General features: G+C 41.1%; 3 protein-coding genes across 7 annotated transcripts in view; all 3 read right to left on the bottom strand.

The window, feature by feature from the left end:
* corin (corin, serine peptidase) overlaps positions 1–2,323 on the bottom strand; it is a 26,717-nt gene extending 24,394 nt beyond the window's left edge. For all 3 annotated transcript variants that reach the window (XR_014769046.1, XR_014769047.1, XM_084711989.1), the window contains exon 1: positions 1,741–2,323. Coding sequence is in view for 1 of the 3 variants with exons in the window: in XM_084711989.1 (XP_084568115.1) it covers positions 1,741–1,803 (63 nt within the window). In the remaining 2 variants the exon portion in view is untranslated. The remainder of the gene's footprint in view (positions 1–1,740) is intronic.
* Positions 2,324–3,632: 1,309 nt separating this feature from the next.
* Positions 3,633–22,077, bottom strand: nfxl1 (nuclear transcription factor, X-box binding-like 1). 2 transcript variants are annotated; one of them, XM_084712000.1, is made up of 25 exons: positions 22,017–22,077; positions 20,865–21,055; positions 20,589–20,783; positions 19,435–19,544; positions 18,974–19,104; positions 18,595–18,639; positions 17,589–17,722; positions 16,637–16,722; positions 16,388–16,463; positions 16,118–16,215; positions 15,589–15,703; positions 15,220–15,344; positions 14,965–15,087; positions 14,354–14,444; positions 11,743–11,863; positions 11,504–11,660; positions 11,123–11,214; positions 9,416–9,437; positions 8,780–8,902; positions 7,821–7,975; positions 7,378–7,447; positions 5,559–5,663; positions 5,234–5,311; positions 5,060–5,113; positions 3,633–4,853 (listed from the first exon to the last, which is right to left on the bottom strand). In XM_084712000.1, exons 2-25 carry the CDS (start codon positions 21,034–21,036, stop codon positions 4,659–4,661), a joined length of 2,673 nt encoding a protein of 890 aa, XP_084568126.1. In that variant the 5' UTR covers positions 21,037–21,055; positions 22,017–22,077; the 3' UTR covers positions 3,633–4,658. The 2 variants fall into 2 exon arrangements, with proteins under 2 accessions (XP_084568126.1, XP_084568127.1); XM_084712001.1 differs by lacking the exon at positions 22,017–22,077 and adding an exon at positions 21,770–21,788.
* A 674-nt stretch (positions 22,078–22,751) lies between these two features.
* The window catches only part of cnga1b (cyclic nucleotide gated channel subunit alpha 1b), a 16,504-nt gene continuing 11,755 nt past the window's right edge, over positions 22,752–27,500 (bottom strand). For both annotated transcript variants that reach the window (XM_084712026.1, XM_084712025.1), the window contains 7 exons: positions 26,765–26,901; positions 26,495–26,667; positions 25,684–25,809; positions 25,363–25,515; positions 25,037–25,268; positions 23,764–23,939; positions 22,752–23,687 (listed from right to left, as the gene is read on the bottom strand). In XM_084712026.1, coding sequence (XP_084568152.1) covers positions 23,451–23,687; positions 23,764–23,939; positions 25,037–25,268; positions 25,363–25,515; positions 25,684–25,809; positions 26,495–26,667; positions 26,765–26,901 — 1,234 coding nt within the window. In that variant the 3' untranslated portion in view covers positions 22,752–23,450. The remainder of the gene's footprint in view (positions 23,688–23,763; positions 23,940–25,036; positions 25,269–25,362; positions 25,516–25,683; positions 25,810–26,494; positions 26,668–26,764; positions 26,902–27,500) is intronic.

The raw sequence follows: 27,500 nt of genomic DNA, 5'->3' as shown, positions 1-27,500 counted from the left end.
ATGATTCTGTTAAAGTGTCTTTAAAAAAAAAACAGATGTCTTCAAAAAGGCAACAAATAAAACTAAACTACTTATGTAAATATAAATGTTTCTGTGTATTTTTATCTGCAGAACCAGTTTTAAAAGTGGTTTTGTACCATTTTTTTTTACGTTTGATATGGAGACAAATCCAGCAGCGTCTCTTAAACTGTTAATAAAACATTTGTAAAGATGCACTTTGATTAAGCTGCCAACTAAAAAACAAACAGTGAAATAAATATTCTGCTCACATGAAGAATGAAATTCACATCCAGCAGCTTCACATCAGTTATTCGACACAGATGCTGCTTTTTATTTGAACTTTTAAAAATTTAGCAGCATTTTTGAGTCGTGCATCGCTCAAACTTTAGACAGCATTTATGTGATATGACTGGATTAAACTTTCACTTTATTTCCAATATCTAACGAGATTTAATCTTGTGTTGGACTGAAACTGATGTGAGTCAAATATAAATGTCCCTGTTTTAAAGCTGCAGTGAAAAGTCTGTTAATTAATTTGCAAATTTCTGTTTAAATCATTTGTTGAACACAAACAAACAAAATTTACTGATTCCAGCTTCTCAAATATGAAAATTTACAGCTTCTGTGTGTCTTTTAATAAACTAAATATCTTCATATTTTGGACTGTTTGATGGACAAAAGGGGACATTTGGAGAAAATTTACTTTTGTCACCAAATGATTAATTTAATTAACTGAGAAACTGGACAAAGAATGAAAATGAAATAAACAGTAGATTAGAGTTGAAAAGATGAATCAGTTGTTGATCGATTATGTATTAAATATGAATATTTTCTGTTTTCTTTCCTCTTTGACAGTAAACTGAATATCTTTGAGTTGTGGACAAAACAAGACATTTGAGGACGTCATCTTGGACTTTAAGAAACATTTTTCAACATTTTAGACCAAAAAACAAATTGATTAATCGACATTGAAAATAATTGTTACTTACAGCCCTGATTTTTATATCAATAATGTATAAAATGATTCTGGCTGATGTGACACTGAATAGAACTAAACTACCACCAAACATGAAACACTGGAAATAATTAAATGAAATAAATATAAAATGACAAATAAATAATTCAGTTTCCATGTACTTTTTACCTTTAAGTTCTTTCAAACAGTTTTTCAGTCAGAAGACACAAAGACTCAGATTAAATAAATAGAAATAAACAGAAAATTAATCAACTGTTATAAGCAAAACTTGTTGGATGGACAAAAAAAATCATTTAAAGACGTTTTGGGATTTTTTTTTCACACATTTTATAACCCAAAAAATAAATATTAATAAAAAATAAAGATTTCAACTGAAAAAATGAAACATCAGATTTAAAAAAAGCATCATTTAGTTCGAGTTATCTACAGAAGAGACTAATAAAATATTAGACCATTAATTAAGACAGTCATTTCAGATTTATTGATAAGTTGCAGCTCTGATCAGTTTATGATGAGATGAAACAGAAGAAGAAAAAAATATTTTGTCCACTAATTAATTTTATTAAGTTTTAACCGGAGCTCGCGTCTCTGAACGTCTTTAAATGAAACAGAGACAAACTGACAGGACCGTAGAAGAAGAAGAGCCGGAGGACAGAGACAAGGAGACAGCCGAGAGACACAGAGGACAGCGGGGACAGAGGCTGAAGGACAGTAGCGCAGACACACAGACAGACAGTCACAGACACAGACACGGACAGACTCACCGCCGCAGTTCCCGCTCCGCTGAAGGTGACACGCGGGCAGGTCTCGAGCCGCGCGGACAACATGACGTGATGCTGCCCGCCGCTGAGCGCGAGACCATCCCTCTGCCTCCTGACCGCGAGCCGCCCCGCTAAAACTCACCGAGCACGAGACACGCTGCTGCTGGCTCCGCCCCCTCAGACTCTACCTTCTCTCTCTCTCTCCCTCTCTCTCTCCACACACACACACACACACACACACTCAGGTTGTCTGCACGTGACGAAGCCTTAACAACGGATTAAACACAACTCACGGTCAAGAGCATGTTGGGACAGGAGTCTCGTGTCTGTGTCTGTGTGTGTGTGTGTGTGTGTGTGTGTTCGGTTTGTGTCTTCCTGGGACTTCTAATCCTGTGAGGACCAACCTGACTTCTTGTTCCTGTCCTGAAAACCGTCCTGCCGATAAGTCCCGCCCCTTCCAGTGGACCACCATGTGTCCCAGCTGCTGGAAAATCTTAATGTACAGTTGTAACATATTAAAGCTTTAAAGACGCTGAATCAGAGAATCAAACTGATAAAGAAAAAAAAAAGTTTTAGCAAACTTCATCACCATGGCAACCAGATTGGTCAACATCATTTTCTTCTGTTTTCTTTCCTCTCTGGCAGTAAACTGAGAAACAAGACATTTGAGGACGTCATCTTTGACTTTGATCAATATTTTCTTTCTTGATAAGAGATAAACTAACAAATAATTATAAATGATACAGAAAAAATGTTTTGTTTTAAATGTTTTATTTATCAAAGAAAAAAAGGGGGGGGCGGGGGGGAGAACTACATTCAATTTTTAACATTTCAGGACCAGTTTAAGATTTCTGTTTAATATCTGAAGACTGTGTCCTCACAAAAAAATATTACATCAGACTGTTTCTATTTTTTTCATTTCCAAATAAATGAACCAATCAGAATCCTCTTATATGTTCTTATAGATGCAATTACAGGTTTTCAGCCAAAAAACAGAATTCATTTTTACTTTGTACATCAACAAATTTAATAATATACAAAGTGTGGAAACATCAAGAAGCTTCAGAAAATGTTAAAAGGTTAAAAGTTGTGTCAGTGTTTGTCTCTGTGAAGCAGCATCGATCACGTGGTTTCACGTATTTTGATTTAAATTTACATCAAAGGGTCTGAAAGTCAAACCTTTTCAAGACATAAATCTTCAGTTTTTAGTGTTTTCTTTCTGTCGGTGACGTCAATGCTAAGCAGTGAAACCAGGAGATTATGACGGCGACACGTGTTGATTTGGACTTGAGTCTCACGTTAAGTTCCTGTTCAGCTTTTACTGATAATCACTGTTGTATTGATCAGACTAAACGTGACCAAACCAAAAATACGTACATTTTTCAACTTGAGGAAAACATCTGCGGTCATCTCTGGACAGACCGAGGCAGCCACAGACCAACAGCTCCGAGTTCTGTGAGGTAAAATGAAAATATTTTTGTCATAGGAGTTTGGTGGCTTTGAGGAAAGTTCAGTTCTCCATCAAGGACCTCGTGAAAAGTCTCACATCAACACTTCCTGTTTCGAGTGCATATTTCCTGCAAAACAAACTGCACTACTTCTTGCCATCAACGGTCGCCATCTTGTCTACGTAGCAGAAGAGGTGGGGCTACCAAACTAGTGAACATGGTGGCCGAGTAATCAGCCACGGTGACCACTAAATAACACAGATAGAAGTCCTGCATGTTTTTAATCAGCAGTCGTTTTTAGCGTCATTAGCACACGTTAGCTCAGAGGGCTAACTTAGTTTGTTATTACACGAAAGTCGCTGCACTTCAATGTGGTTGGTTGAAAGGCTACATGAAAAAATGTGAGTCTGTACATTTAATTCAGACAGAAGAAGACACCTCATCCAATCACAAGAAAAATCTGGGTAACTTTTATTCAGATCACATGACAAGAAGTCAAACCCAGATGATCAGACACAAACAAACAAACAAACAGAAACTGCCTTTTAAATCCAAACGACTGAAGACGGAGGAATTTTTCACTCACCTCAGTTTTTACAGTATTAGGGCCGGAAAAAAAAAAGAGGAAGGTTTTGGGTTTTTTGCATTTAAAAAAAAAAAAAGTTCTGATTTGTTTTTGCCACTAAAACTGAAAAATCACCTTTATTCTCAAACTACAAACAAACAAACAAACAAAACAACACTTTCTTCCTTGTCTTATTTTTTTCCTCTCGTCTCTGCTCCAAAAACTCTTCTGTAAGTTTTTATTATAGAATTTAAAAAAATTATTTCTGTTCAGTCTGGAGCTGATTAATCAATCATCAATCATTCGATCAATAGAAAAGCCTCTGAAATGTGAGAACTCGCTTTAACCTTATAAACCTCATCCTGACTGTTGCTCGTGCAGAACATTCGCTGACGTCGCCTTCAGCTTCAGTGTTATTGATCAGACAGACAATAATCTCCAGATGATGAAAATTATCGTTAGTTGCTGCTCAACTCGGTTTATAATCCGATGAGACGTTTAAATGTTTTATAGACCAAACAATCAAAGAAAATAATTGACTGAATAATCAATTATAAAAATAAAAACAACTTCAGACATTTAACACCAATGACCTTTAGAGGTTTGGATTATTTGCTGGAAAATATTAAAAATGTTTCAGTTTTATGGGTTGTTTTTGGCGTTGCTATGGAAACTCAGGTATCACAATGCTGAAAAAACCAACCTTCAACTTCAAAGAGGAAGAAACTAATTTACAGCTGCTGTTACTATGAAAAAAAAATCTAACTAAATTTTAATCTTAAGAGAATCAAAATCGGAGAATAAATGTGAAAAAAAGAGTCAAACTAAAATAAAAAGAGTCACAGTGAAATGAGACTGAACTCAAACGAGACGATGGACAGTAGAAATGTTTCTGTTCGTGTGTCGCTTCAGGACGTGGTGGTCACGAGGTAGTAGGCGGCGACCGACAGCAGAGCTCCACCCAGCGGGACGAGGACGAAGGTGAGGCACCTCCTCCACCTCCCTGCCCCGCCCCTGTCATCATCCACCTCCTCCCTCCTCCCCCGCTTCTTATTCCTGCGACCTCCACGCTGCTGACGCTTCTCGAACGCCTCCAGCTCCTCCTGAACGCACAGGACGTCGACAGACGGTTAACAGGGCACACGGCTTAAACTCAGTTCAAACTTAAAGATTCTGCAGGTAAAACTTTAGACTTTTTAGTTATTAATACTTTCATAGTCTTATCAAAGTATATAAATAAATAAATAAAATAGATAAATAAATAAATAAATAAACTGTTTTGGAATCAGTACAGTGATGTCAGACTGACCTGAAGTCTCTTCTGCTCCTCCTCCTGAGCTGCTCTCTGCTCCGCCTCCTTCAGCTGAAAACACACACACACACACACACACACACACACACACACACACAGACAGACAGACAGAGGTTAGTGTGTATTCAGGTGTGACTCACTCACTGACTGTACAGGTGTGTGTTTGTGTACCTGGCTGACTTTCCTCTGCTGGTCTTTGCAGGTGTCGTCACACTGAACAGACTGATCAGACAGAGAGCACGGGAACTCCTGCACACACACACACACACACACACACACACACACACACACACACACACACACAGATAAATAAACAAACCTTACACCTTCCTTCAACACAGAATGAATCACACCAGTTGACATTAATTTAATCACTCTGATTTCATTCATTCATTTCATTTGGACATAAACTTTATGAGCTGTGGTCCGTCACATCTGTGACGAGGAGGTGTTTCTGTGTGTGTGTGTGTGTGTGTGTGTGTGTGTGTGTTCGTACCTTCTTGATCCTCTTGCAGGGACATCGCAGCTTCACCCTCTGCTGACATTTCTCCTCACACACTCCTGGATGACACACCTGCTTACAGCGATGGCCGCAGCTCAGCTACACACACACACACACACACACACACACACACACACACACACACACACACACACAGAGAGAGAGAGAGAGAGAGAGAGAGAGAGAGAGAGAGAACAAACAGACATCCATGAGACTCTTACAGATTTCCAGAGAACAAAGAAGACAAACAGTGAGAGTCTCTGGTTCCTCCAGAGGAAACATGAACCGACCTGTTAAACCAGTGAAAACAAACGTGATGTCTCTCTCTCTCTCTGTCTCTGTCTGTCTCTCTCTGTCTCTCTCTCTGTCTCTCTCTCTGTCTCTCTCTCTGTCTCTCTCTCTCTCTCTCTGTCTCTGTCTGTCTCTCTCTGTCTCTCTCTCTGTCTCTGTCTGTCTCTCTCTGTCTCTCTCTCTCTCTGTCTCTGTCTGTCTCTCTCTGTTTTGTCTTTCATGTCTAAATGTCTCCTGGACGACTGAAGCTCAGAATCATCAGTCTGCATCTTAAAGCAGGAATCATTCAACTTGTGACTCTGTTTGATCACATCTTCATATTCAGCTCCTACAGGACAGATTTCAATCGTTCTATCGCCAAATAAAGACAGAGCCGTCGTTTCTGTCAGATTTAAGAATGAAAATGTCCATTTCACTTTCTCAATAAAACACAATGTCTCAATAATATGCATCATGCCCAGATTACCTCTTGATGAAACCTGGTGAAAGATGGATGATGAAAACATTATTTTGACAGTCACAGTTGTCCCGAGTGTCAGGATCTGTCTATATGTCTCCGTCCACATGGAAGTTACAGATCATAATTAATAATCACTTCAGTTACAGTTTACATCTGTATCGTCCAGTCAGTGTTGTTCAACCGAGCAGCTCAGTCATGAAAACAGCTGGAATGGATTTAATGTTTGACGATATGGAAAACTTTAGGATACAAAACATCTTTTACTGTTTTACTGTGTGAACAAACCAAACATCTTCATTCTTCAGTTATCGTCTCTGATTCCTCTAAAGATTATTGATTTGATCATCTATGATCGAAATTCTTCCACTGAAGCCTGTCGAGTCGTTCTGCAGCCACTGAACACGTGTGTTTGTTATTCCAAATCAGAGCTGAAGTTACTGTTGACTCTGAAAACACTCCTCTGACTGAACACACACACACACACACACACACACACACACACACACTGACTGTGTGTTCTTTCAAGTGTGTGTGTGTGTGTCAGTGCCAGTAAGTGACAGAATGAAACAGCTAAATCATTCCCAGGTGAAAGTAAAACACACTCTGAGAGACTGTGTGTGTGTGTGTGTGTGTGTGTGTGTGTGTGTGTGTGTGTGTGTGTGTGTGTGTGTGTGAGAGAGAGAGAGAGAGAGAGAGTCGTCTGGCGCCACAGAGCTAAATTGATTATTGGAACGAGAGCAAGAGAGGCGAATGGATGGTATTGTGTTACTGCTGCCATGACACTGACAATTATTGATTATTGATCGGGATGGAATAAAAACAGAAGAAAGAAAGGAAGGAAAGAAAGAAGTAAGAGTGTGACTTCAACACTTCGTCTACATGGTGTCACAAACACACACAGTAATGGGAAGCAGGTGACTCCACTTCCAAAGTCTGATAAACAAGTCCCATGATGCAACTGGGGCCCAGCCCAAGGTCTCCATAGATGGCCATTAGCTCTGTGTGTGTGTGTGTGTGTGTGTGTGTGTGTGTGTGTGTGTGTGTGTGTGTGTGTGTGTTCACCTCTTTAGGACACTGGTTGTTGCAGGAGCCCAGCTCCACCTTCGTTTGTTCGTCAGCTGATGTCAACTTCCTGCAGAGACAAAAATCAATCGATCAATACTTTCATGTTCAATAGAACCTTATCGATTATAAAACAAAGTTTCTTGAGCCCGCAGTAACTGTTGCTGTTGTTTTTGTCCTGATGAGAGCAATAATCTCTTTTTGTTCCATTTCTGGTCTCCACCGTCTCCTGAGGACAATCTGTCTCTTTAGTTAAATTATAATATCATAATATAATATATGAATAAAATAAGTGTTCCACTGTGTTCAACAGCTCGTCTCTAACTGTCTGTCTGCAGGAACTACAGTGTGTGTGTGTTTTCTTTTACAACTTCACATCTGAAAACAACAACAAGAATTACAGAGGGTAAATAATTTAGTGTGTGTGACGTGAGTGTACTGACATGCACTCCACGTAGAGCATGCTGATCTTGCAGTGGCAGCGTTGGCGGATCATCTGGCTGCAAGGGGGGCAGTTGCCGGGGTGACAGGGGCGGGGGCAGGCGTGGGGACAGCCAGGGGGGCGGGGCTTAGAGCAGCCCTCCTCACACACCTCACACTACAGAGAGACAGAGCGCTGGTCTGATTAGTCATCTAGTTAATAACCTGCTCATCATCATCATGTGAACTTCAGGTGTCATTTTATCTGACAAACTGCGAAAAACAAAAAAATATTCTGTTGACTTTGTTAAGAACTCATTCTAAACATTAAGAACTTCTGTTTTAAAAATTACAAACGATTTATCAATGATCAAAATTTCTGCCAGACAACTAATCAGTCCATTGACCCTTCCTAAGTCCCGCCCCTTCTCCCTTTGTGCTCCAATAACAGTTGAGAAAGCTTAGTAGCCGTTTGAATCTTTTTCAAGCCACATAGTCTTTAGTCTTAAGTTAGTTACTGTTAGCAAAATGCTACATAAATAACTCCTGTAGATTGATTGACTTTTTGAGATGTTTTGATACCTTTTTTTCTTGATGACTGAACTTTGCCTATCAGTCAATACTGTACATCATATCCTGGGAAAACATGGTGTACGAGGCCGTACGAGACAACAACAGCGTCCCATTTCCTGTTTAATAAACCAGAAACTTCTTGCATGCTCACCAATACCAGTATTTTAGGATGTACTGGAGGCATTTCCAAACATTAGCTATGTGACCAGCTAGCTAGCAACTGATATAGATTAGCTAGCTAAATAACTGTAAGGGCGGGACTTAGGAAGGGCCAATCGAAATGATGCAGCTTTAAAAGACTAACTGTAAAAGGAGCTTCAGTTGAATATTAAAGTGTAGGTTTATATAAAAACTACAACATGTCACCATTATGAATCATCTCATAACGACTTCCTAATGAGGTCATCACCTTGTTGCCGTCGGTAACCAGATGACACTCCCTGCTGCAGTCGTGGTTTCCACAGGTCAAAGGTCGTCCACAAGGTCGCTTGCAGGAGAATCGCCCCCGGCGATGACACGGCACCGGGCTGACCTGATCATCACACACACAGAGTTCAGTTCAGACATCTCTCAGAGTGTTTCATGACCTCGTCTGAAGGTGAGCGAGTGTGCGAGTGTGTACGAGTGTGTTGAATACCAAGCAACTAAATGGGATGAAATGCAAGAGGGAATTATATGAGAGAGAGACAGAGAAGGACAAAGTAGACGAATAGAGAGAGAGGAGGAGTGAATGAGGAGGAGGTCAGAGGGACAAACTAATAATGGACGACGTTTGGAACGAAAGAACAAGACAGAAAAGAAAACACCAACGAGAGGACGGAGGGAGGGAGGGAGGGAACGGCCTACAGATAAAAAGGGGAGTGAAGGAAGTGATCAATCTAAAAACAAAGGCAGATACACAAAGTTTTTGTGTTAAAGAATGTGTGTAAATGGTGACGAAGAGGTCAAAAACAGGTTAAAGAGGGTTTATAAGAAGGAGACAAACATGGATCCATGAGGAACAGAAGGTGAAGTGAACACAGACTGTAAACAGACAGGTTCTTACCTCATGTTCTCCAAAACAGGCCCTGAAAGACAAACACAGGGAGAGGGAGTGTCCCATTCACTTTTATTCATTACAACAACAACATTCTGTCAACATTGACTTCTTGTTTATTGACCTCTTGAATCACCACTCTACCACCTCCCATTCTCTTCCATTCATCCTGTTCTCTTCTACCTTGTCTCACACTCACTTTGACAGCCCATTGACTTCAGTCCCATGAACTTTTTACTTCCTGATGTAACTTTATTGTATTTAATTGAACTCAGTTAATTCAGTTTGCTTATTTTAACACCATCACTAAAACTGTGAGGACTTCCCTTCTCTTCCATTGTTTACCTTTACATCATTCTACCTTCATTCTGTTCAGTCGTGTTATTCACTTCCATTCATTCTTCACATCAGTTTGGTGACTGAATCCAAAAACTCCCCATTCACTTCCATTAAGTTATAAACTTACAAAGCTCCCATTTCTTCCTACTACAGGATAATGTGTACATCAGTGATGCAACTAAAGATTATTTTCATTGCTGATTAATCTGTCGAACATTTTCATGATTAACTGATCAGTTGTTTAAAATGTCAGAAAATATTGATCAGTGTTTCATTAAGTCCAAGATCACGTCCTCAAATGTCTTGTCTTGTCCACAACTCAAAGATATTCAGTTTACTGTCAGAGAGGAAGAAAGAAACCAGAAAATATTCACATTTAACAAACTGAAATCTGAAAAATTTTCTTAAAAATTACTCAAAACTATTGATCAATTATCAAAAGTAATTGATTCATTTATAAACTGAGAACTAATTGATGAATCAAGTAGTTGTTGCAGCACTAATGTTCACACACAGACAGTTATTTAAACAACTGAATACAAGCTATACAACACACACACACGCACGCACACACACACACACACACACACACACACACACACAGTGTCAGGCCTGTTTGTGGCTGTTGGCCTGAGAGTATCTTCAACATCAACACACACACGGCGGTGTTGGTCGTTCACTGCGTCACAGAGCTGCAGGCAGCTGGCAAACACAACTGTTCTCACACATACACACACACACACACACACACACACACACACACACACACACACACACACACACACACAGACACACAGACAGAGAGACACACACACAGACACACACAGCATGCAAAGTGTTTTTTTAATCTCAGGTCTAATGGTCCATGACAGAACCAAAGTATCTTGGAATTTGTGTGTGTGTGTGTGTGTGTGTGTGTGTGTGTGTGTATGTAGTAGAGGGTTTGTGTGTCTGGGGACCACATAGTGAGAACAAAGAACATCATTTTAATGTGAGACTGAGAATCAGACGTCAACCTTCTCAGTTTGTTTCATTTTATTTTGACTTGACAGGCTGTTTATGCTACATATACATCAGTTTTTCATGTCAATATGCAACATTTTCTACCTCAAATTTAATATAACTTGATCAAAAGTGCTGTTAATTATCAAAAATCTGCTCTGAGAGAACCAGGCCTTTATTTCTAAATCCCCATGTTCCCCAAATTCCTCATATATTCAGTATAATACTAAAAATACTGTGGAAAAAATACAGGAAGTGCTGAGTTTCCTTCACAGACCATGTTTATTTTTATGTTTTTAATAGTAAGAGTGTGTGTGTGTGTGTGTGTGTGTGTGTGTGTGTGTGTGTGTGTGTGTGTGTGTGTGTTTGACGTACGTTGGTATTGGTACTTGACATGGCGGACAGGGCAGGGCTTTCTTCACAAACGCTGGTTCAGATGGCTGCTCCCAAGGACCTGCTAACTGCACCTAAACACACACACACACACACACACACACACACACACACACACACACACACACACACACACACACACCAAGAAAATCACTCAGAGGTTCACCAAACATCATTTATTCTCTGACAGAAAACAGGAAACAGGAAACTCTTTACACTGCAGGGATCAATGACACTTTTGTTTTTAACCATTCAGACTAGCTGTGTCCTCCTGTCTCCAGGCTTTATGCTAAGCTAACAACTGTAGCTTCAGTTTTAACATACTGACATGAGACATGAGTCAGTGTGACGTCTGTCTCTCACCTGTTGGGACTTGACCAGCACCAGGTCGTGGCAGGCCTGTGGGCAGGTGTGGCTGCAGCCCGTCAGCGGCAGCAGGCAGGGCTGTCTGCAGGGGGGGCAGGACCCGGGGTGGCAGCGGTGGCGCTCTCTGCTCGGGTGGTGGCAGGATGAAGGACACCTGCGGGAGACAGCAGCAGAGTCAACTGTTTGAAGGTCCTGGTGGAGACGGGATCAGACGGGTGGAGGTCCTGCGTGTTTACCTGCAGGTCTCTTTACAGCGAGGAGGTTTGGTGCTCCGTTCTCGACCACACGGAACAGTCAAGACGGTGGAACCACATGTACATTTGACCTCCACCGACTCTGGACAGGGATAGCAACTACCTGAGGGACAGGTGAGACACTTTGATTCATATAGAGAACCAATAAGAAAGGAGAGGTTCAACATTGTTAAAGTCAGACGTCCAAACTGAATGAGGTTTGACTTGAAAATGTCTTCATCATGTGTTTTAAATGTGAGTGACAAAAATTCATCCCAAAGTCGATGTCAAGTCAATGAGGCTCTAACAGTCTAACAGTTATATAAAGTTTAGCATTTTAGTTCTGGTCTGGTTCGTGTTTACGCACAAAGTGATGAAGGTAACTTGATGATTGGACAGTTTCATCCTGCACCATCAGAACCCACGGCGGGAAATCAAATTCAGACGACTGACAGAAGTTCAAGCTGATGTGAAGATCTATGGTCTTTATGATGAAATATCTGATTATGAGCATTATTTAGGAAACTGACTGGTGGTTCCACCTTTCCAAGCCGTCCTGGTGCAGTAGTTTGGTCTGTATCAGGGTTTGACTGACAGCTTTCACACCAGCAAAAAAGAACTGCACTAACAGAACAAAGAGAACACAGTCTGTTTTATCCAGAGAACCAAACAGAGCAGGTGTGAACGCACCCTCACTGTTCACTGTCTGCTCACACTCTCTCTGCTGTGGCTTCTATAAAGGCTCCCATCAACATAACACAGCGAGTGTGTGACAGCAGATAGCACTGAGTGTGTGTGTGTGTGTGTGTGTGTGTGCGCGCGTGTGTGTGTATGTGTGTGTGTGTGTGTGTGTGTGTGTGTGTGTGTGTGTGTGCGTGCGTCACAGCTGACACAGATAAAACCTTCACTGGGTGATAGAACGACAGTTAACTTCCACTGTTTGGCTCCATGATGATCTCAAACTCCACAGATGTCATTTTCAAACTCCTTCATTCTAGATCAGTTTAGTTACTCTAGTTTCTCTCCATGGCAACAGCAGCTGAGACTCATGGGTATCGCAGTATGTAGAGCCTGATTTCTCAAAAGCTAATGGTCAGAACATGAACCTACAATAAGATTCAACTATCCAGGGGACTTTCATGCTTTTATTTTGAAGAGCACTGAAGAGATGATTTAAGAATTTATTAAATTAATAATTAATAAACTGTATAAAGTTTATTCTGATCAGCTGAACTAAATACCAAAGTTTATTTCAGCAGCGTCACATAAGTTAACACACACACACACACACACACACACACACACACACACAGAGAGAGAGAGAGAGGCCTCGGTGTCGTCTGTTATCTGCATGCTGATGCGTTGGCGGCACCGCGACCTTCTATCTGTTCCGCCCTGAAAGGTCAGAGCAGCCAATCAGCACGCAGGAGCACAAATAAATTAACTCTAATCTATTCAGCCAATCATGAGGCAGACGGACGCATAAATTATCCTTTAATCGTCTGATCAGCGAACAATAGATGCAGGAAGCTATCTGTTATTCTGCACACACACACACACACACACACACACACACACATCTTTAATAAAAAGGATTAATGATGTTTGACAGGAAGCAGAGGTCAACATTTTCCCAAACACACACATTCAAATCTGTGTGTGTGTGTGTGTGTGTGTGTGTGTGTGTGTGTGTGTGTGTGTGTGTGTGTGTGTGTGTGTGTGTTGTTCAGCCCTATCAACTGGAACAAATGACAACACACACACACACTCTTCAGGAGGTGTTGTGGGTCAGAATTTTCCTGAATTTGACCTTTGACCTTCCACCAGCTGTGACTCCCTCAACAAATCAGACAGATAATGATGTGATGTGACATCCTGTGTGTGTGTGTGTGTGTGTGTGTGTGTGTGTGTGTGTGTGTGTGTGTGTGTCATGTTTATAACAGAGGAACCAGGACTAATGTCAGCAGGACTTATTTAAATTTTAATGAAACCTGTTGAACAAGATGAGGTTCTGTCTCACACAGAGAACTGGGAACCTCTGGAGGAACCAGGAACTAAACTTTTATCAAAATCACAAAATGTCCCACAGCAGTCTTCAAACCGCAGAATGTGTCAAGCTCATATTCTAAATATTGAAAACACTGATAAATAGTTCAACCGATCAGTATTTCTGATCAACTAAACCGGTCGATGGAAACACGTCTAATTCTCCTGCATGAAATTTGCTCGACAGGTAAGTCAGTATCACAGTCGAACCGTCTGTGAGCGTCTGTTTGATGTAAATTTCATCATCAGTGGGTGTTTGTGTTCGCTCTCTGCAGACTTGATTAATATGACCATTAATTGATCAGTGACCAGACAGAAAATGAAAAAGGAACTATTTTGGTAATTGATTTAACATTGTGAGTGAATTTTTGAAATAAAATTCTCTGGTTAGTGTGAGAATATTTACAGCTTCTCTCTGGTTTATATCAAACTAACCTGAAGATCTTTGACTGTTCGTCAGTCGGATAAAAGAAAAACACCTGACAACGTCATGTTGGAAATGATGACAGACGTTTTTGACTAATTTCAGTTGATTAAATGATGAATCAATAATCAATAGGTGTGTTACCTTGGTGACAGCCAGAGGGACACTTGTGGTTGCGACACCCCAGAGTTCGACCACAGCTCTGGTCACATGAAGGACAGTTACCGGGGCAACACTGAAACACAAGGCATCATGGGAAGAAGAGTTTAAAGAGAAGAATGAATAGTGCTGTTTCTTCTTCTTCTTTTGTTTCACTTTACAGATGAACACGAGTTTCTCCTCCACAGAGGAAGACGTTTTGTTTGAGCTCACTTTAGTTTCTCACATTTAAAAAAAACCTCAGTGACATTAAACTGATCCTTTAAACCCAAAGAGATGAAACTGAACTGTTGTTATCAGCTGAGTGAGTCTGATGACAGACGGACATCACAGACACACCGTCAGTCAACCTTTAACTATCAGATCACACACTGATTAGATAGCATCACTCTGACATTTACACCACAGGGAAACACACACACACACACACACATAATGGATCACATGATGATGTCACAGATGTTCAGATTAAACCCACAGACGATTTCCACAGTTATTACAAATCACTGCAGGTCCACAGGTGAGACAAATCTGAAGTAACTGATTGATCTATAAACAAACAGACGTATTGATGAAGATGATGTGTGTGTACTGACCTTCCTCCTGCACTGGTGTCTCTGGCAGCTTCTAGTTTTTGGACATTTGGAGTCACACAGGTATTCTTTATGACACGGCATCCACTTCCTGTGTTTGCCACACCTGCACTCCTTCTCCACCTCCTGGAACACACACACAGTCAGAGTCAGAGTGTGTGTGTCAGTGTGTGCGAGTTTCTACTCTGTGTGTGTGTGTGTGTGTGTGTGTGTGTGTGTGTGTGTGTGTGTGTGTGTGTGTGTGTGTGTGCGTGCGACCTGTCTGCAGGTCTCGCAGCTCCCTCGGTGACACCTCATTGAACAGGTGTGTTTTCCACAAGACAGACGGCGGTCACACGTGTCACCGCATGGCGGCACTTCCTCCGTGCATGGCAGGGATGACTCTAAACACACACACACACACACACACACACACACAGAGAGAGAGAGAGAGAGAGAGATAGACAGTGACATTTAGAAAATACCAGCAGACAGTGAAACAGATGAGTGTCATGGCTGTCTCATTCAACAGTTACAAAGACTGTGTGTGTGTGTGTGTGTGTATGTGTGTGTGTGTGTGTGTGTGTGTGTGTGTGTGTGTGTGTGTGTGTGTGTGTGTGTGTGTGTGTGTGTGTGTGTCTCTCTCACTGGTCTTTCCACAGGGACAGGATCTGCTGACAGAGCGAGGACACGGAGGACAAACTCCACCATGACACAAAATCTCACAGGTGTGATTCCCACAGGAGAGAGGAGAACCACACACCTGAGAGAGGAAGAGGAGGAGGAGGAAGAACGTAACACAAGGTGCTTCATACAATAAAACAATAAGAACAATGAGAACAACAAGAACAGTACTCATCAAAAAAGAGAACACCAGAGTCTGGATTAAAAACTAACAGAGAGATAAAATCAATAAAAACTCCAAAAAGTTTTAAAAAGTAAATGAAAGGAGAAGAAATAAAAGGTTTAAAAGTTTAAAGATAAAAAATACAGAAGATGAAAATAAAAGATTTGTTAATGACAATAAAATGATAAATAACCAATAATCAACAAAAATAAACAAATAAATTGGTAATCAATTAAAAGCGTGTCTGTAAAAAGTAAAGAAAGTGTGTAGTTTTGTGTACTGTGTGTGTGTGTGCGTGTGTGTGTGTGTGTGTGTGTGTGTGTGTAGTACCTGTGTACAGTTCCACTGAGGGCTGGCGCAGGGTCTCTCTGCTTCCTCTCGTCCACACACACACTTCTGAACACTGACTCTGGGACAGGGAGAGCACTCTGACACACACACACACACACACACACACACACACACACACACACACACACACACACACACACACACACACAGGAGTTACAGGCGGCCATGTTGCATTGTGGCACCACAGTCTCTTCCATATATACTGAATGTGGCGGTGCAGTGCATTGTGGGACTGTTAGCAGTGAGTACCTGTGTGACAGGGCTGTGTGCAGGTGTGCTGTCTGCAGGGTAACAACTTGTTGCACTTCTGCTGACACGACCAGGCCTGCAGAGACGACAACACACACACACACACACACACACACACACACACACACACACACACACACACACACACACACACACACAGAGATCATTTCAGGCATCATCTCTAGAATCCTGCAGACATCAGACAACAGTTCATTAAAACACATCAACATCACAGTTTCAACCTTTTACCTTGTTGCTACAGCGACGGGGGAGGGGCTTAGCTTTGCCACACAAACAGGAGACAGACACCATCTTTGGACATGGAGGACATGGACCTGAAAAAACACACACACACATTTAAATATTAGCGTAGATGCAGAGATGCTACAGCAGCAGCAGGTTTCAGATCAGTTCACTGACAGTTACAGTCATGTGATCTTTCATGTCTTTATCACATCATCATTTTTATCCATGTTGGTTTTTCAGACCAGCTTTCTGAGTAACTGTTATTGCCACGTCAGTTTTAGGGCTGCAACTAATAATTAGTTTCATTGTCAATTAATCTGTTGATCATTTTCTCAATTAACTGATTAGCTGTTTGGTCCATAAAAAGTCAGAAAATGATGAAAAATGTAGACTGAAATCCAAGATGACGTCCTCAAATGTCTTTAGTCCACAACTCAAAGACATTCAGTTTACTGTCAGAGAGAAAAGAAACCAGAAAATATTCACATCTAAGAAGAATTCAGACTTTTTTCTACTATTTCAAACAATTTAACAGAACTATTACCTTTAGACTTTGTTATTATCTGATAACTGATAATAAATAAAACTTTTTGTACAGAGGAAAGTTGAAATCAACTGTGAGCAGATGGATCTCTGACACATTTGGCAGACAAGCCAAGTAAAACAAAAAAAACCCATTAATGTTGAAGCCTGTTTTAGGCGTGTTGTCAGAAATCCTCCTCACTACTTATGACCATCACATCACACACAATGAAAACATTACAGTCATGTTTGACTGATGAGAGAAAACAACAACAACAACAACAACAACTGACAGAGTCGAGTCTGTGAGTTACTAATGATTCTAATTAATCCGGCTGTAAACGAGGTCGTGTGTGTGTGTGTGTGTGTGTGTGTGTGTGTGTGTGTGTGTGTGTGTGTGTGTGTGTGTGTGTGTGTGCGTGTGTGTGGTTACCAGGGTGACAGAGCAGCAGACAGGTGTGTCCACAGGCAGGTTTGAGCTCCTTCTGACAGACGGAGCCGCAGGAGTGAGGAGCCAACCAGGGGTCAGCTGGAGGATCCTGCAGCTTCCCACAGTAACACATGTACCTGAACGCAACACACAAACAGTTTAGAGCTTCAACAAACTAAATCAATTAATCAGCACATTATTTCCTCAGTTAATCTTTGAAACGAGTGAAAAGAACGACTTCCTTGAGCACAAAGTGACGTCTTTAAAATGATTTCTTTTTGTCAAACCAGCTGCTCCACAGCTTGAACGTATTCAGTTTAACATCATGGGAGATGAGAAAAAGCAGAAAAATCTATAATCTATAATAATTTATCAGATTTAATCTAATTGTTGCAGCTCTTCTGCAGTTTGTTCCTTCAGTTAACAGCTGGCACTTCACTCTGACCTGAGCTGTGTGGAGTGTGGAGCCCCCTGCTGGAGAAAGAGCAGCACTGACCTGCTCACAGACCTGCTGTCTTACTTATTCACAGACAAATAAGTAAAAAAAATATGGAATTTATTCTGCAAATTTAAGATTTATATCTGCAGAATATTTTCTTAAGCAGGTAAAATTATTGTTTTACTGATGAGAGGAAAAAGAGAGGCTGTTTAATTTATGAAGAAGGCTAAATGTCATATATGAGAGGAAACACAAACAATGAAATGACCTGTTAGCTCAGGTTAAATGTAGATATTTCTGATTCATAAAGTATTTATCGTGGATGTTTTCAGTAACACAAACCGAGATAATATCAGGTGATGCAGAAGTGTCAGTAAATCAGTTAATTTATGGACAACTCATCTCTGTCCAAGATTTACTGATGACTGTTGTGAACTGGGTCATGATGGTTTGTCAGTTTTACTGAGTGGATCCCCAGAAACTGTTGTGTTTATTTACTGGTTGTTTGGTGTGAACGCAGCCTGTCCTTGTTTAACTCTGCAGTAACACAGTGACATTAAAGCTCCGTACCTGTTGGGCGTGGCACTGGGTGGATATTCTGCTCGACACTTTGGACTGTGGACAGAAAATGAGATCAGAGACGTGACTGATGGTTCTTTATAATCTGTTATTGTCTTTATGAACTGTTTGAGAACACTTGAAGATGTTCACCACGTGTTTAACATTAAAACTGTCCAAAAACTCTTCAAAAAAATCAACTGAAACATTAATAAATATGGATTTACCAATATATTGATCACTGTGATAAAAAAAATACCTCAGCAGACTGTGACTTTATCTTACAGCTGCAATGATTAATCAATCATTAAATTATTAAACTATTCTGATGATTGATTAATTGGTTTGACTAGTTTTTTAAACTCCTCCTCCTCCTCCTCCTCCTCCTCACCAGGGCCAGGGATGCTGCTTCTGACCAAAGTCTTCATCAGTGATGGAGGAGACGAGGAAGGCCGAGTCTCTGGCCCACTTCTGGATGCAGGGCAGGTGGAAGAGAGAGAAACAGCTGGAGCAGCTCCACACCTGGACGAAGACAAAGACGGAGTCAGAGAGAGGACAGCTGCAGCTTCATTTGTTCATTTATTTATTAACACTGGATATTCAGTTTTTATAGGACGTTTATGTAGAAATGAATTGGAGTTTGCTCAGATTTTAGCGTCTAACTATTAAAAATGCTGCAGTGAAAGAATAATAAAGTAGCGACAGATGTGGGCTGATGTGTTTCAACAAAGGAAAATGAGAAAAAAATAGAAATGTTTCTGTTTTAATTAACCTCTGTGGTCATTTGAGTTGAGATTTCTCAGTTTACTGAACGCACCATGAAGTGCCCGTCCCTGTGTGTGTGTGTCTTACCGCCTGTGTCCTCTTGACGGACGCGATGCAGATGAGACAGGTCAGAGCTCCAGACTGAAACAGGTCGCTGACATACTGACCAGTTCTGGCCAGACCTGAGACATCCCCACCTGGAGACAGACAGACAGACAGACAGACAGACAGGACGGAGACAGAGACAGAATATTTTAAAGATCAAATTCAAATATCAAACATTATCTTTGCTGTTTTATAAACAGTAGCTTCACCAGCTTCAGCATGACAGGACAGCATGTATTAGATTCATTCTATGTTCACGTGGACGTACGTTTACACGCACAATCATTTCACACTTTCATCCAAAATATGTCAGAACTCTGAATTTGATGCAGTTTGTGTAAACAGCAGATTGTGATTGGATGTTTTGAATCAGGTCTTATTCTGAATGAAGCATATTCAGACGTGGGACGTTGACTTTGAAAACGTTTACAACAAATTCAGAATGTGTGTCTCGGTTGTGTTCTTACTGCAGTTTGTGAGACACGACCTCTCATCTGTTTACTCTCCTGAGCTGAAAACAAACAGTTTGCAGAGACACAGATGCAAACACAAAAGACCTGGACGACAGGTTTTTGGATATGTACAAATATTGAAACATCCACCTTTTTATGCAGGAGGTTTAACAAGTGACAGACGGAGGCTGTGTTTACACAACACAACAAACACAACAACAGTGGAAAAAAATCTTAATCCAACACCAAGAAACATCTATAATCAGAGTAGATACGGCTGCATGTAACCAGAAATATTCACTTTCTTTAGCCACATAAACAGCTTTGTAGGAATATTATCTCTTTCAGAATAAGGGAAAAACTCTGTGCAGGTAAACATGTGCAGGTAAACATGGGCAGGTAAACATGTGCAGGTAAACATGTGCAGGTAAACAGACCGTGCAAATGCATGTGCTGACTTGTCTGGACTCAGTTTGACTCGAACCCTCAGGGAGATGAAACTCCCAAAGCTGCTCTCTCAAAGGTTTGTTTTAACAGCAGCACAAACTTCAAACCACAGACAACCACAAACTACCAGCGGTTCTAAAGCTCCCTGAATATTAACGTGTTCAATCTGGTTTGTTTATAAAAACTATAAAACTAAACTAAACACACCTGCTGTTTCTATGGTAACACCAGGCTCACCTGTCTGGTCGGCGTAGGTGGTGAAGGTGGACTCCAGGATCTTCCCCCTCTTTCCGCCCTCATGGTCGACGGCTGCGTCTTCATCGTTGTCTTCATCATCAGAGGAGGAGCAGCTGATCTGGGTCTCCACCAATCGCTGAGCAGCGGCCTGATTGGACTTCCTGATCTCCTCGAACTTGGACTGGACCGTCACACCTGTGAGTCACAGAGAAGACCGGGTCACCAGGTGAGCTCGCTCTCATGACCAGCAGTGGGTTAACGAGAGTCCGTCCTCACCTGGATCAGGTCCAGGCGCCACTGGTCCAGATTTGGTCCTCGCTCCTCCTCCTCCTCCTCCTCCTCGTCCCGCGGCGCCCGGCCTCTGGTTCTCCCTCTGAGGGGGACGTGACCTCTCACCTTCCTGACTCCGGCCACGCCCCCTGCCCTGCTGTCGCCAGGCCGGCTCCATGGCAACCGCCTCCAGAACTCTAGAGACAGGTGGTCGTGAAAATGATCCAATATTAATTTTTTCTCTCCAAAATTATTCCCATTAAAACATCACAGGTCAGATTTTTATTGACTGAAACTGATGAACATGATCACACCTTCACTGTGTCTTTGATCAATCAACTTCACACCAACTTGTTCATAACTTTGATCAAATTTTCATTCAATTTATTCTCCAATGACGATATCTAAATTTTAGGTTGATCTCTAGTCTCATATAATGGTACTAATATCATAGCTATATTAGCTGCTAACTACAAACTATGCCCAAATAAGGAGATTATTCTATTATTCTCAAGTTTTAGCAAACAAATCATCATTTATACAGTCCACTGAAGCCTGTTTCCTCAGTTTCTGGAGTCTTCATCACTGCAGCAGAGGCGCAGTAAATCAGCAGATTTTTGACAGGAGTTTGGTTTACAGAGAAAATGATGTCAGCCTGACCACATTAAGCCTTAAATAATTCATTTATGGACTAATTAAATATTTCATATATACACCAACATTATAAACGTGCCAGACAACAGACAGACAGTTGATTTTAACCCTTTCACAGATGTTTGTCAGAATCATATGTATAGTCTAACAGCTACCTGACATATGACGCTTCAATAAGCCGCCATGACACCGAGTTTGACTATATGATTAATACAACATCTCTTCACCGTGTTCAGAGGCAGAAACCCGTTACTCACGGAGTTTATCAACGTTAACGGTCAACTTCACATCAAACTGTCAGTTACAGCTAACAGGCTAGCTCCGGTAAGCTAACTCACTCACTGCTGTCGTTAAAATTAGCAGGAAAAACAAGCGGAAACAGACGTCACATCCTGTAAACATGAGTTAGGAAAATGTAACTATTCATCTGAGCTGATTTATTTAAAGGTTTCACATCAAAAAACGCACGGAGAAGATATTTGAGAAGCTTTCTGTCATACACACCTCAGCAGTCTGCAGCAGCAGTGGAGTCTGGAGCTTCGGTGTCATGCGCAGTGAGCATGCCGGGACTCGTAGTTCTATAACTTCTGCGGTCTGTAGAGTTTGTGAGTACAGAACTACATGTCCCATAGTGCACAGCGACACGCTGGCAGTGCGACGTGTCAACGATAACAGCTGGACGTTTCATTCATAATCTGGAGCCCAAAAAAATTACAAATAAAAAAAATTTACTGATGATTCTTTTTTCATTGTTTTGGTTTGTTTTAAAACAAAAATAGAAACAATCAATTTATATCATATGATTAATAAGTCGATCCTTTCTTAGTTAAGAAAATTTATTTATTCTTCCGTTTTTAATTCTTTTAAAATAAAATAGTTTTTGATACTTTTGTTTTGAATATTTCTGTTTTTATAAAAATTAAAACTGTTTATTTGTAGCTCAGTTTTGAATTCTTTTAAAATAAAAACTAAGAATATTTTTTTCACACTTTAGATTATACTATTTAATTTAAAAATAAAAATAATGTATGTATACCTCTGTTTTTATTCATTTTCATTTTTTCAATAAATTATTTATTTATTCCTCTGTACCTGTTTTTTTTTTTTCTTAAATAAAAGTACCTTCTACCAAACTCATGTGGGACTAATTTATTGTTTTAAAAGTCACATGTCAGTCTCAACCATAGACTGTACAACAGATGCTGTTCCAGTGTAGCTGTGTGAAAATAAAAGAGACAGTTGTGTTTTTCCTTATAAAATATCTTTATTTCAGCGCAGTGCTTCCAGAGTTAATTTGGTTCACGTTTTTACTAAGTAGCTTTAACAACTATTTATACAAAGCAGGGATGTGATTGGCTGCACAGGCCCTGAAATAAAATGAAACGAACAGGACAGGCAAAAAACAAAAAACAAAAAAAAACTTGTTCTTAGAAAAACAAACTACATGAGTGAGTTTGACCTTTGACCTCTACTGGTTCTGAAGCAGACTGTGGTCTGGAGAGTGAAGCTTGTTCTGCAGATGTTTGTAAAGTGTATTTATCTGTTTTTAACTCAGACAGACTCATGAATCATAGCTGTGATGTTGAAACGCTCCAGAGGAACAGACATGGTGCTGATTATTGTGTTTACACATATATATAATACATTATAATTACAAAGTTTTACACAGGAAATATTTACTATAAACATACGTAACATTTTCTCTCTCTCTCTTTTCCTTAGTTTTCCTGAAGCTCAGTCATCCTCTTGTACTCTGATGACACAGCAGTTTCTTTTCTCTTTTCTTGTTTCCAGATTTTAAATTTGAATTTTTTAAACCAGATTCTTTTTTTTGTTTGTTTGTTTTATCCAGTTGGATTTCAGACCTCTTACTCTCCACCCTCTGGCTAACCCGAGCCCAGTCCTGTTCCGTTGGCTTCCATCCTACTTCTTTTCTTCTTATTTAGCTGTCTGGGGGTCAGGTGTTGGGGGCGGAGCATCCCCCGGCTGGTCAGCTCGCGGCGGCGGCGGTGCTACCTTTCTCTCCAGCCTGGTGACTCGGTGTTTGAGTTTGCTGTGAGTAGCTTCGTGCTCGGCCAGCAGCCGAGCGTAGCGTGTCTGCAGGACGTCCAGAGTGCTCGTCATCCGGTCCACTTTCTCCTCGATCTCTTTGGGGTCGGGGCCCTGTGCTGCCACCTGCAGGACAAGACCAGTTATTACTTTTAGATCAGATCAGCTGTTTTTGTTTCTGTATCAGATCATGTGACTGTACCTCCAGGTCCAGCAGTCCGTCCCTCATCAGCATCTGCCGTCCCTTCTCCTCCAGCATGGCTTTAGCATCAGGATACTCTGTTAGCGCCTCCATCAGGTCGTCTTTGGAAAGACAGAAGAGATCGGAGTAACCGATGCTCCTGATGTTGGCCGTCCTCCTGTTTCCTGCCTTACTGCCTGTTCAAGAACAAGATGGACTGTTAGGGACTTTTCATACAGCACTTAGCCCAGGGTTAAAAGCAGAACTAGAACTAGAACTCACCATGTCACCTTTCACATTAGTGACCTTTCATTGGGGACATCCCAAAATTACAAAGCTTTTTAGCCTGGGCTATTAGCCTCAGGCTAAAAAAGCTTTCACACTGCTACAAACCAAAGTGGTGTAAGCCTAGGCCTGGGCTAGCCCTGAGTTTATGGGGTTATCCCCTGAAAATCAACTTCACACCAGTGTGAAACAAGGCTAACCTCATCATAATTCTAGAATAGAATAGAATAGAATAGAATAGAATAGAATAGAATTTGTCATGTAGGCCTCGTAGAAGTACAGTGACTCAGACAGCCGTGGGTTTAGGTTAACCCTTAATCAACAATGTGTGCGTGAAAAGGGGGCTAAGTTATCCCAGGGTTAACTCTTAGCCCAGGACTGAGGATATACAGTGTGAAAAAGCTCTCTGGGGAACAAAAACAACCACATGTTCTGCCTTATTTAGATTTAATTTAAGACACTATCTTTAATCAGCTTTTACTGTTGAAAGTCAAATATCAACAACTCAAATAAACAAGGTTTTGTTTTGGGAAGAACCAGAGGATTCTGGATTCTAGCACTGGATTAGACTAGACCAGACTACACTGGACTGGACCGGACTGGACCGGACTGGACTCCAGTGGTTTCCAGTGAGTAGAGTTGAGCCAAGCCATACCATGTTACAACAGGTTTATATGATACCACTGTCCTGCAGGTGGCAGTAACACACAAAGACAGAGAAGAAGAAGACTACGAGCTGGTAAACATGGATGTAAACAAAGCTGGATTTCAAACACTTAAAAATTACCTCTGCAAATATTTTATAGAAAATGATTTGATGCTAACATGTTAGCATGTTGGTATCTAAGTCCAGTATTCACCCTCCTGCTTGATGGTTCTGAGGTTATGAGACCTTTGGACATCAGAACGTCCCAGTGCCAAATTTCATGAGCATATTTTGTGACATCTTTCAAACAATCCACAGAAAACAGCATGGCCGTCTAAATCATCCAAACTGTTGTCAGTTTACCTTTAATAGCCAGGATGCTGATCTCGCCAAAGTAGCTTCCGTCACTCAGGACAACAAATTGCGTGATACCGTCGTCGGCAACAACAGCAAGTTTTCCCTCCTTGATGATGTACATCTCTCTGCCGATATCGCCTTTCTTACAGATGTAGTCTCCTGGACTGTAGACCTGCGGCTGCAGCTTCAGCACCAGCTCCACCAGCAGACCGGCTTCGCAGTCCGCAAAGATCCGAACCTGCAACAGAACGACACAGAACAGAAACCTGCTGGTGTTTCCTCACTCACTTCAACTGATTCTTAACTAGGAGTGCTGTGAAGTGCATGCAGACCTTCTTCAGGGTGTCCAGGTGGACGTTGATGGCGATCTCAGCTCTCAGTTTGTCAGGCAGGTACTTTAGTACCTCCCTCTCATCCACCGCTTTCTTATTGGTCCACAGAAAGTCAAACCACTTGATCACACGCTTCTCCAGGTCCTTAGTCACCTGAAGAGGACACAGGGGTTAAAGTTCAGACTATGGGAGTATTATTTTGGAAAGCTGCAGTGAAATGTTGGGAACAGACCACAGTACCTGATGCTCATCCCTACAAGACAATGTATTTGTTTTCTTCAAACCACTTTGTGTAACTTAACCACTAACTGAGTAACTCACCTTTCGGAAGCTCATGTACTGTTTGATGGCGTCGATTCGAGCCTGGAAGTCCGCTCTGGCAGCGTTCATGTTGGTGATCATCGAACCGACGTTGCCAACGATGGTGGCAAAGATCAACACACCAACCTGGAGAAGAACAGGTCGAATATTTCCATGAAAACTTAAAATAAAAGAAAAGCTGAAATATTTCAAGTTTGAAGTTGGCTGAGACAGACTGAGCTTAGATGGACATCAAGTTCCAGACTCAGGTCAAACTGTCAAACTAGACAGTATTGATCGATTATGATAAACATTCTCTTACTAAATTGATTATTTCATGCCTAATATGTCTTTTAGCTGTAATACAAGATAGACTGGACCAAATTGTCAAACTAGACAGTGCTGAACAAATATTTAATCAAGATTCTGTTACTGGTTTGACCATTTCTCAACTAAAATGTTTGCAGAAACGTGTTTTAATGACTGTCCAGTTGTACTATGGCAAACTTTATGACCAAGCAGGGAAGTCATTATTTCCTGCTGAATGGACGAGTCAAAACCAACACTGCCCAAGTTGCAGTACATGACCAATCAGCTCCATGCTCTCGTTGGTACTGAGCACTGAGCTCTGGTTCCAAAAAAACCCAAGATGACGACCCCTGTAAATCCAAACTTGAGGTTTAAAACTGTAGTCAACAAACCAGTGGGTGGCATCACGTTTGGTTCTCACTCAGCAGAGCCTCAAACTCCCAAATTATAACATTTGAAAATATATCCAGCCTTAAAAAATGCATGTCTTCATTTAGTAGATGAAATAAAAAGCCACACCCACCAGGAAATCAGTGACGACAAAGAAGTACTCAGAGTTCTCCACAGGCGGGGGGGTTTCTCCAATGGTGGTGAGCGTCAGCGTGGACCAGTACATACTGTAGGCGTACTTCCTCACCAGACGACCAAACTCTGGATCTGATGGGTCGGGATACACGAACCTGTCTGAACCGAAACCTGCAGGGACGAGACAGGACAGAGTCTTTCAAAGTCAGAGTCTTTTAGTAACCACAGGTCAAACAACCAGAGTCAGGGTTCAAACCAGTGACCCCACCGATGGCCTTGGAGAAGGAGTAGTAGAGGCAGGCGTTCCAGTGGATGATGATGACGATGTACATGACGAGGTTGGAGATTCGGAGAGCATTGGGGTAGTTTGTCCTGGTCTCCGTCCTCTGGAAGAACTCCAGCATCCTGAAACAAGCAAAAAAGATGTTAAACATGTTGTGCTTCAATGCAAACATCAAGTTCAGCAACTTGTATAAAGAATTTTATATGATGTTAGCATCTTAAAAAAGAAGTGTTTAGTCGTGTTAGCAGGGAGGTTATGTGGATGATGATGTCAGTCAGTCCATCAGTTTGTTCTGACTGAAATATCTCAACATCTCCGTGATGGATTGTGATGAAACGTGGTTCTTCAGACCTTCGTGTTCCCCGCAGGATGAACTGTAATAACTTGGTGATGTTCTGACTTTTCATGAACACCATCATCAGGTCAGCATTTACTGTGTCCAATACTTTGGTTTATGACCAAACACCTGCAGAACTGATGATTGTCTCATCAGCCTCAGCTGGACTTTGTCTTTACCACTAATTAATATTAATAAATTGACATAAATTTTGTCATATTACACACACACCCAATTTGTAGTGATCGTGCTGACTTGTCCGCAGACTGCACTGATCCTATAGATGCTGATCTACTACAAGTCAAGCTTTACTTTAAAGTATTTTTGAAATGTAATATCTCTACTTTTACTTAAATAAATGACTTGAGTGCTCCGTCATCCGCT

This window comes from Lutjanus erythropterus, chromosome 23, assembly GCF_056507025.1.
Source record: "Lutjanus erythropterus isolate fLutEry1 chromosome 23, fLutEry1.hap2, whole genome shotgun sequence".
NCBI classification, from domain to species: Eukaryota; Metazoa; Chordata; class Actinopteri; order Lutjaniformes; family Lutjanidae; genus Lutjanus; species Lutjanus erythropterus.
The sequence above is the reverse complement of the archived record's forward strand: the minus strand, read 5'-3'. Positions and strand labels throughout refer to the sequence as shown.

Coding starts and splice junctions, on each gene's coding strand:
- nfxl1 (XM_084712000.1), bottom strand. CDS start 21,036: ATGGAGCCGGCCTGGCGACAGCAGGGCAGGGGGCGTGGCCGGAGTCAG. Junction 11,215..11,503: donor TGCTGGTCAAGTCCCAACAG/GTGAGAGACAGA, acceptor GTGTGTGTTTAG/GTGCAGTTAGCAGGTCCTTG. Junction 8,903..9,415: donor CCTGTTTTGGAGAACATGAG/GTAAGAACCTGT, acceptor TGTGATGATCAG/GTCAGCCCGGTGCCGTGTCA.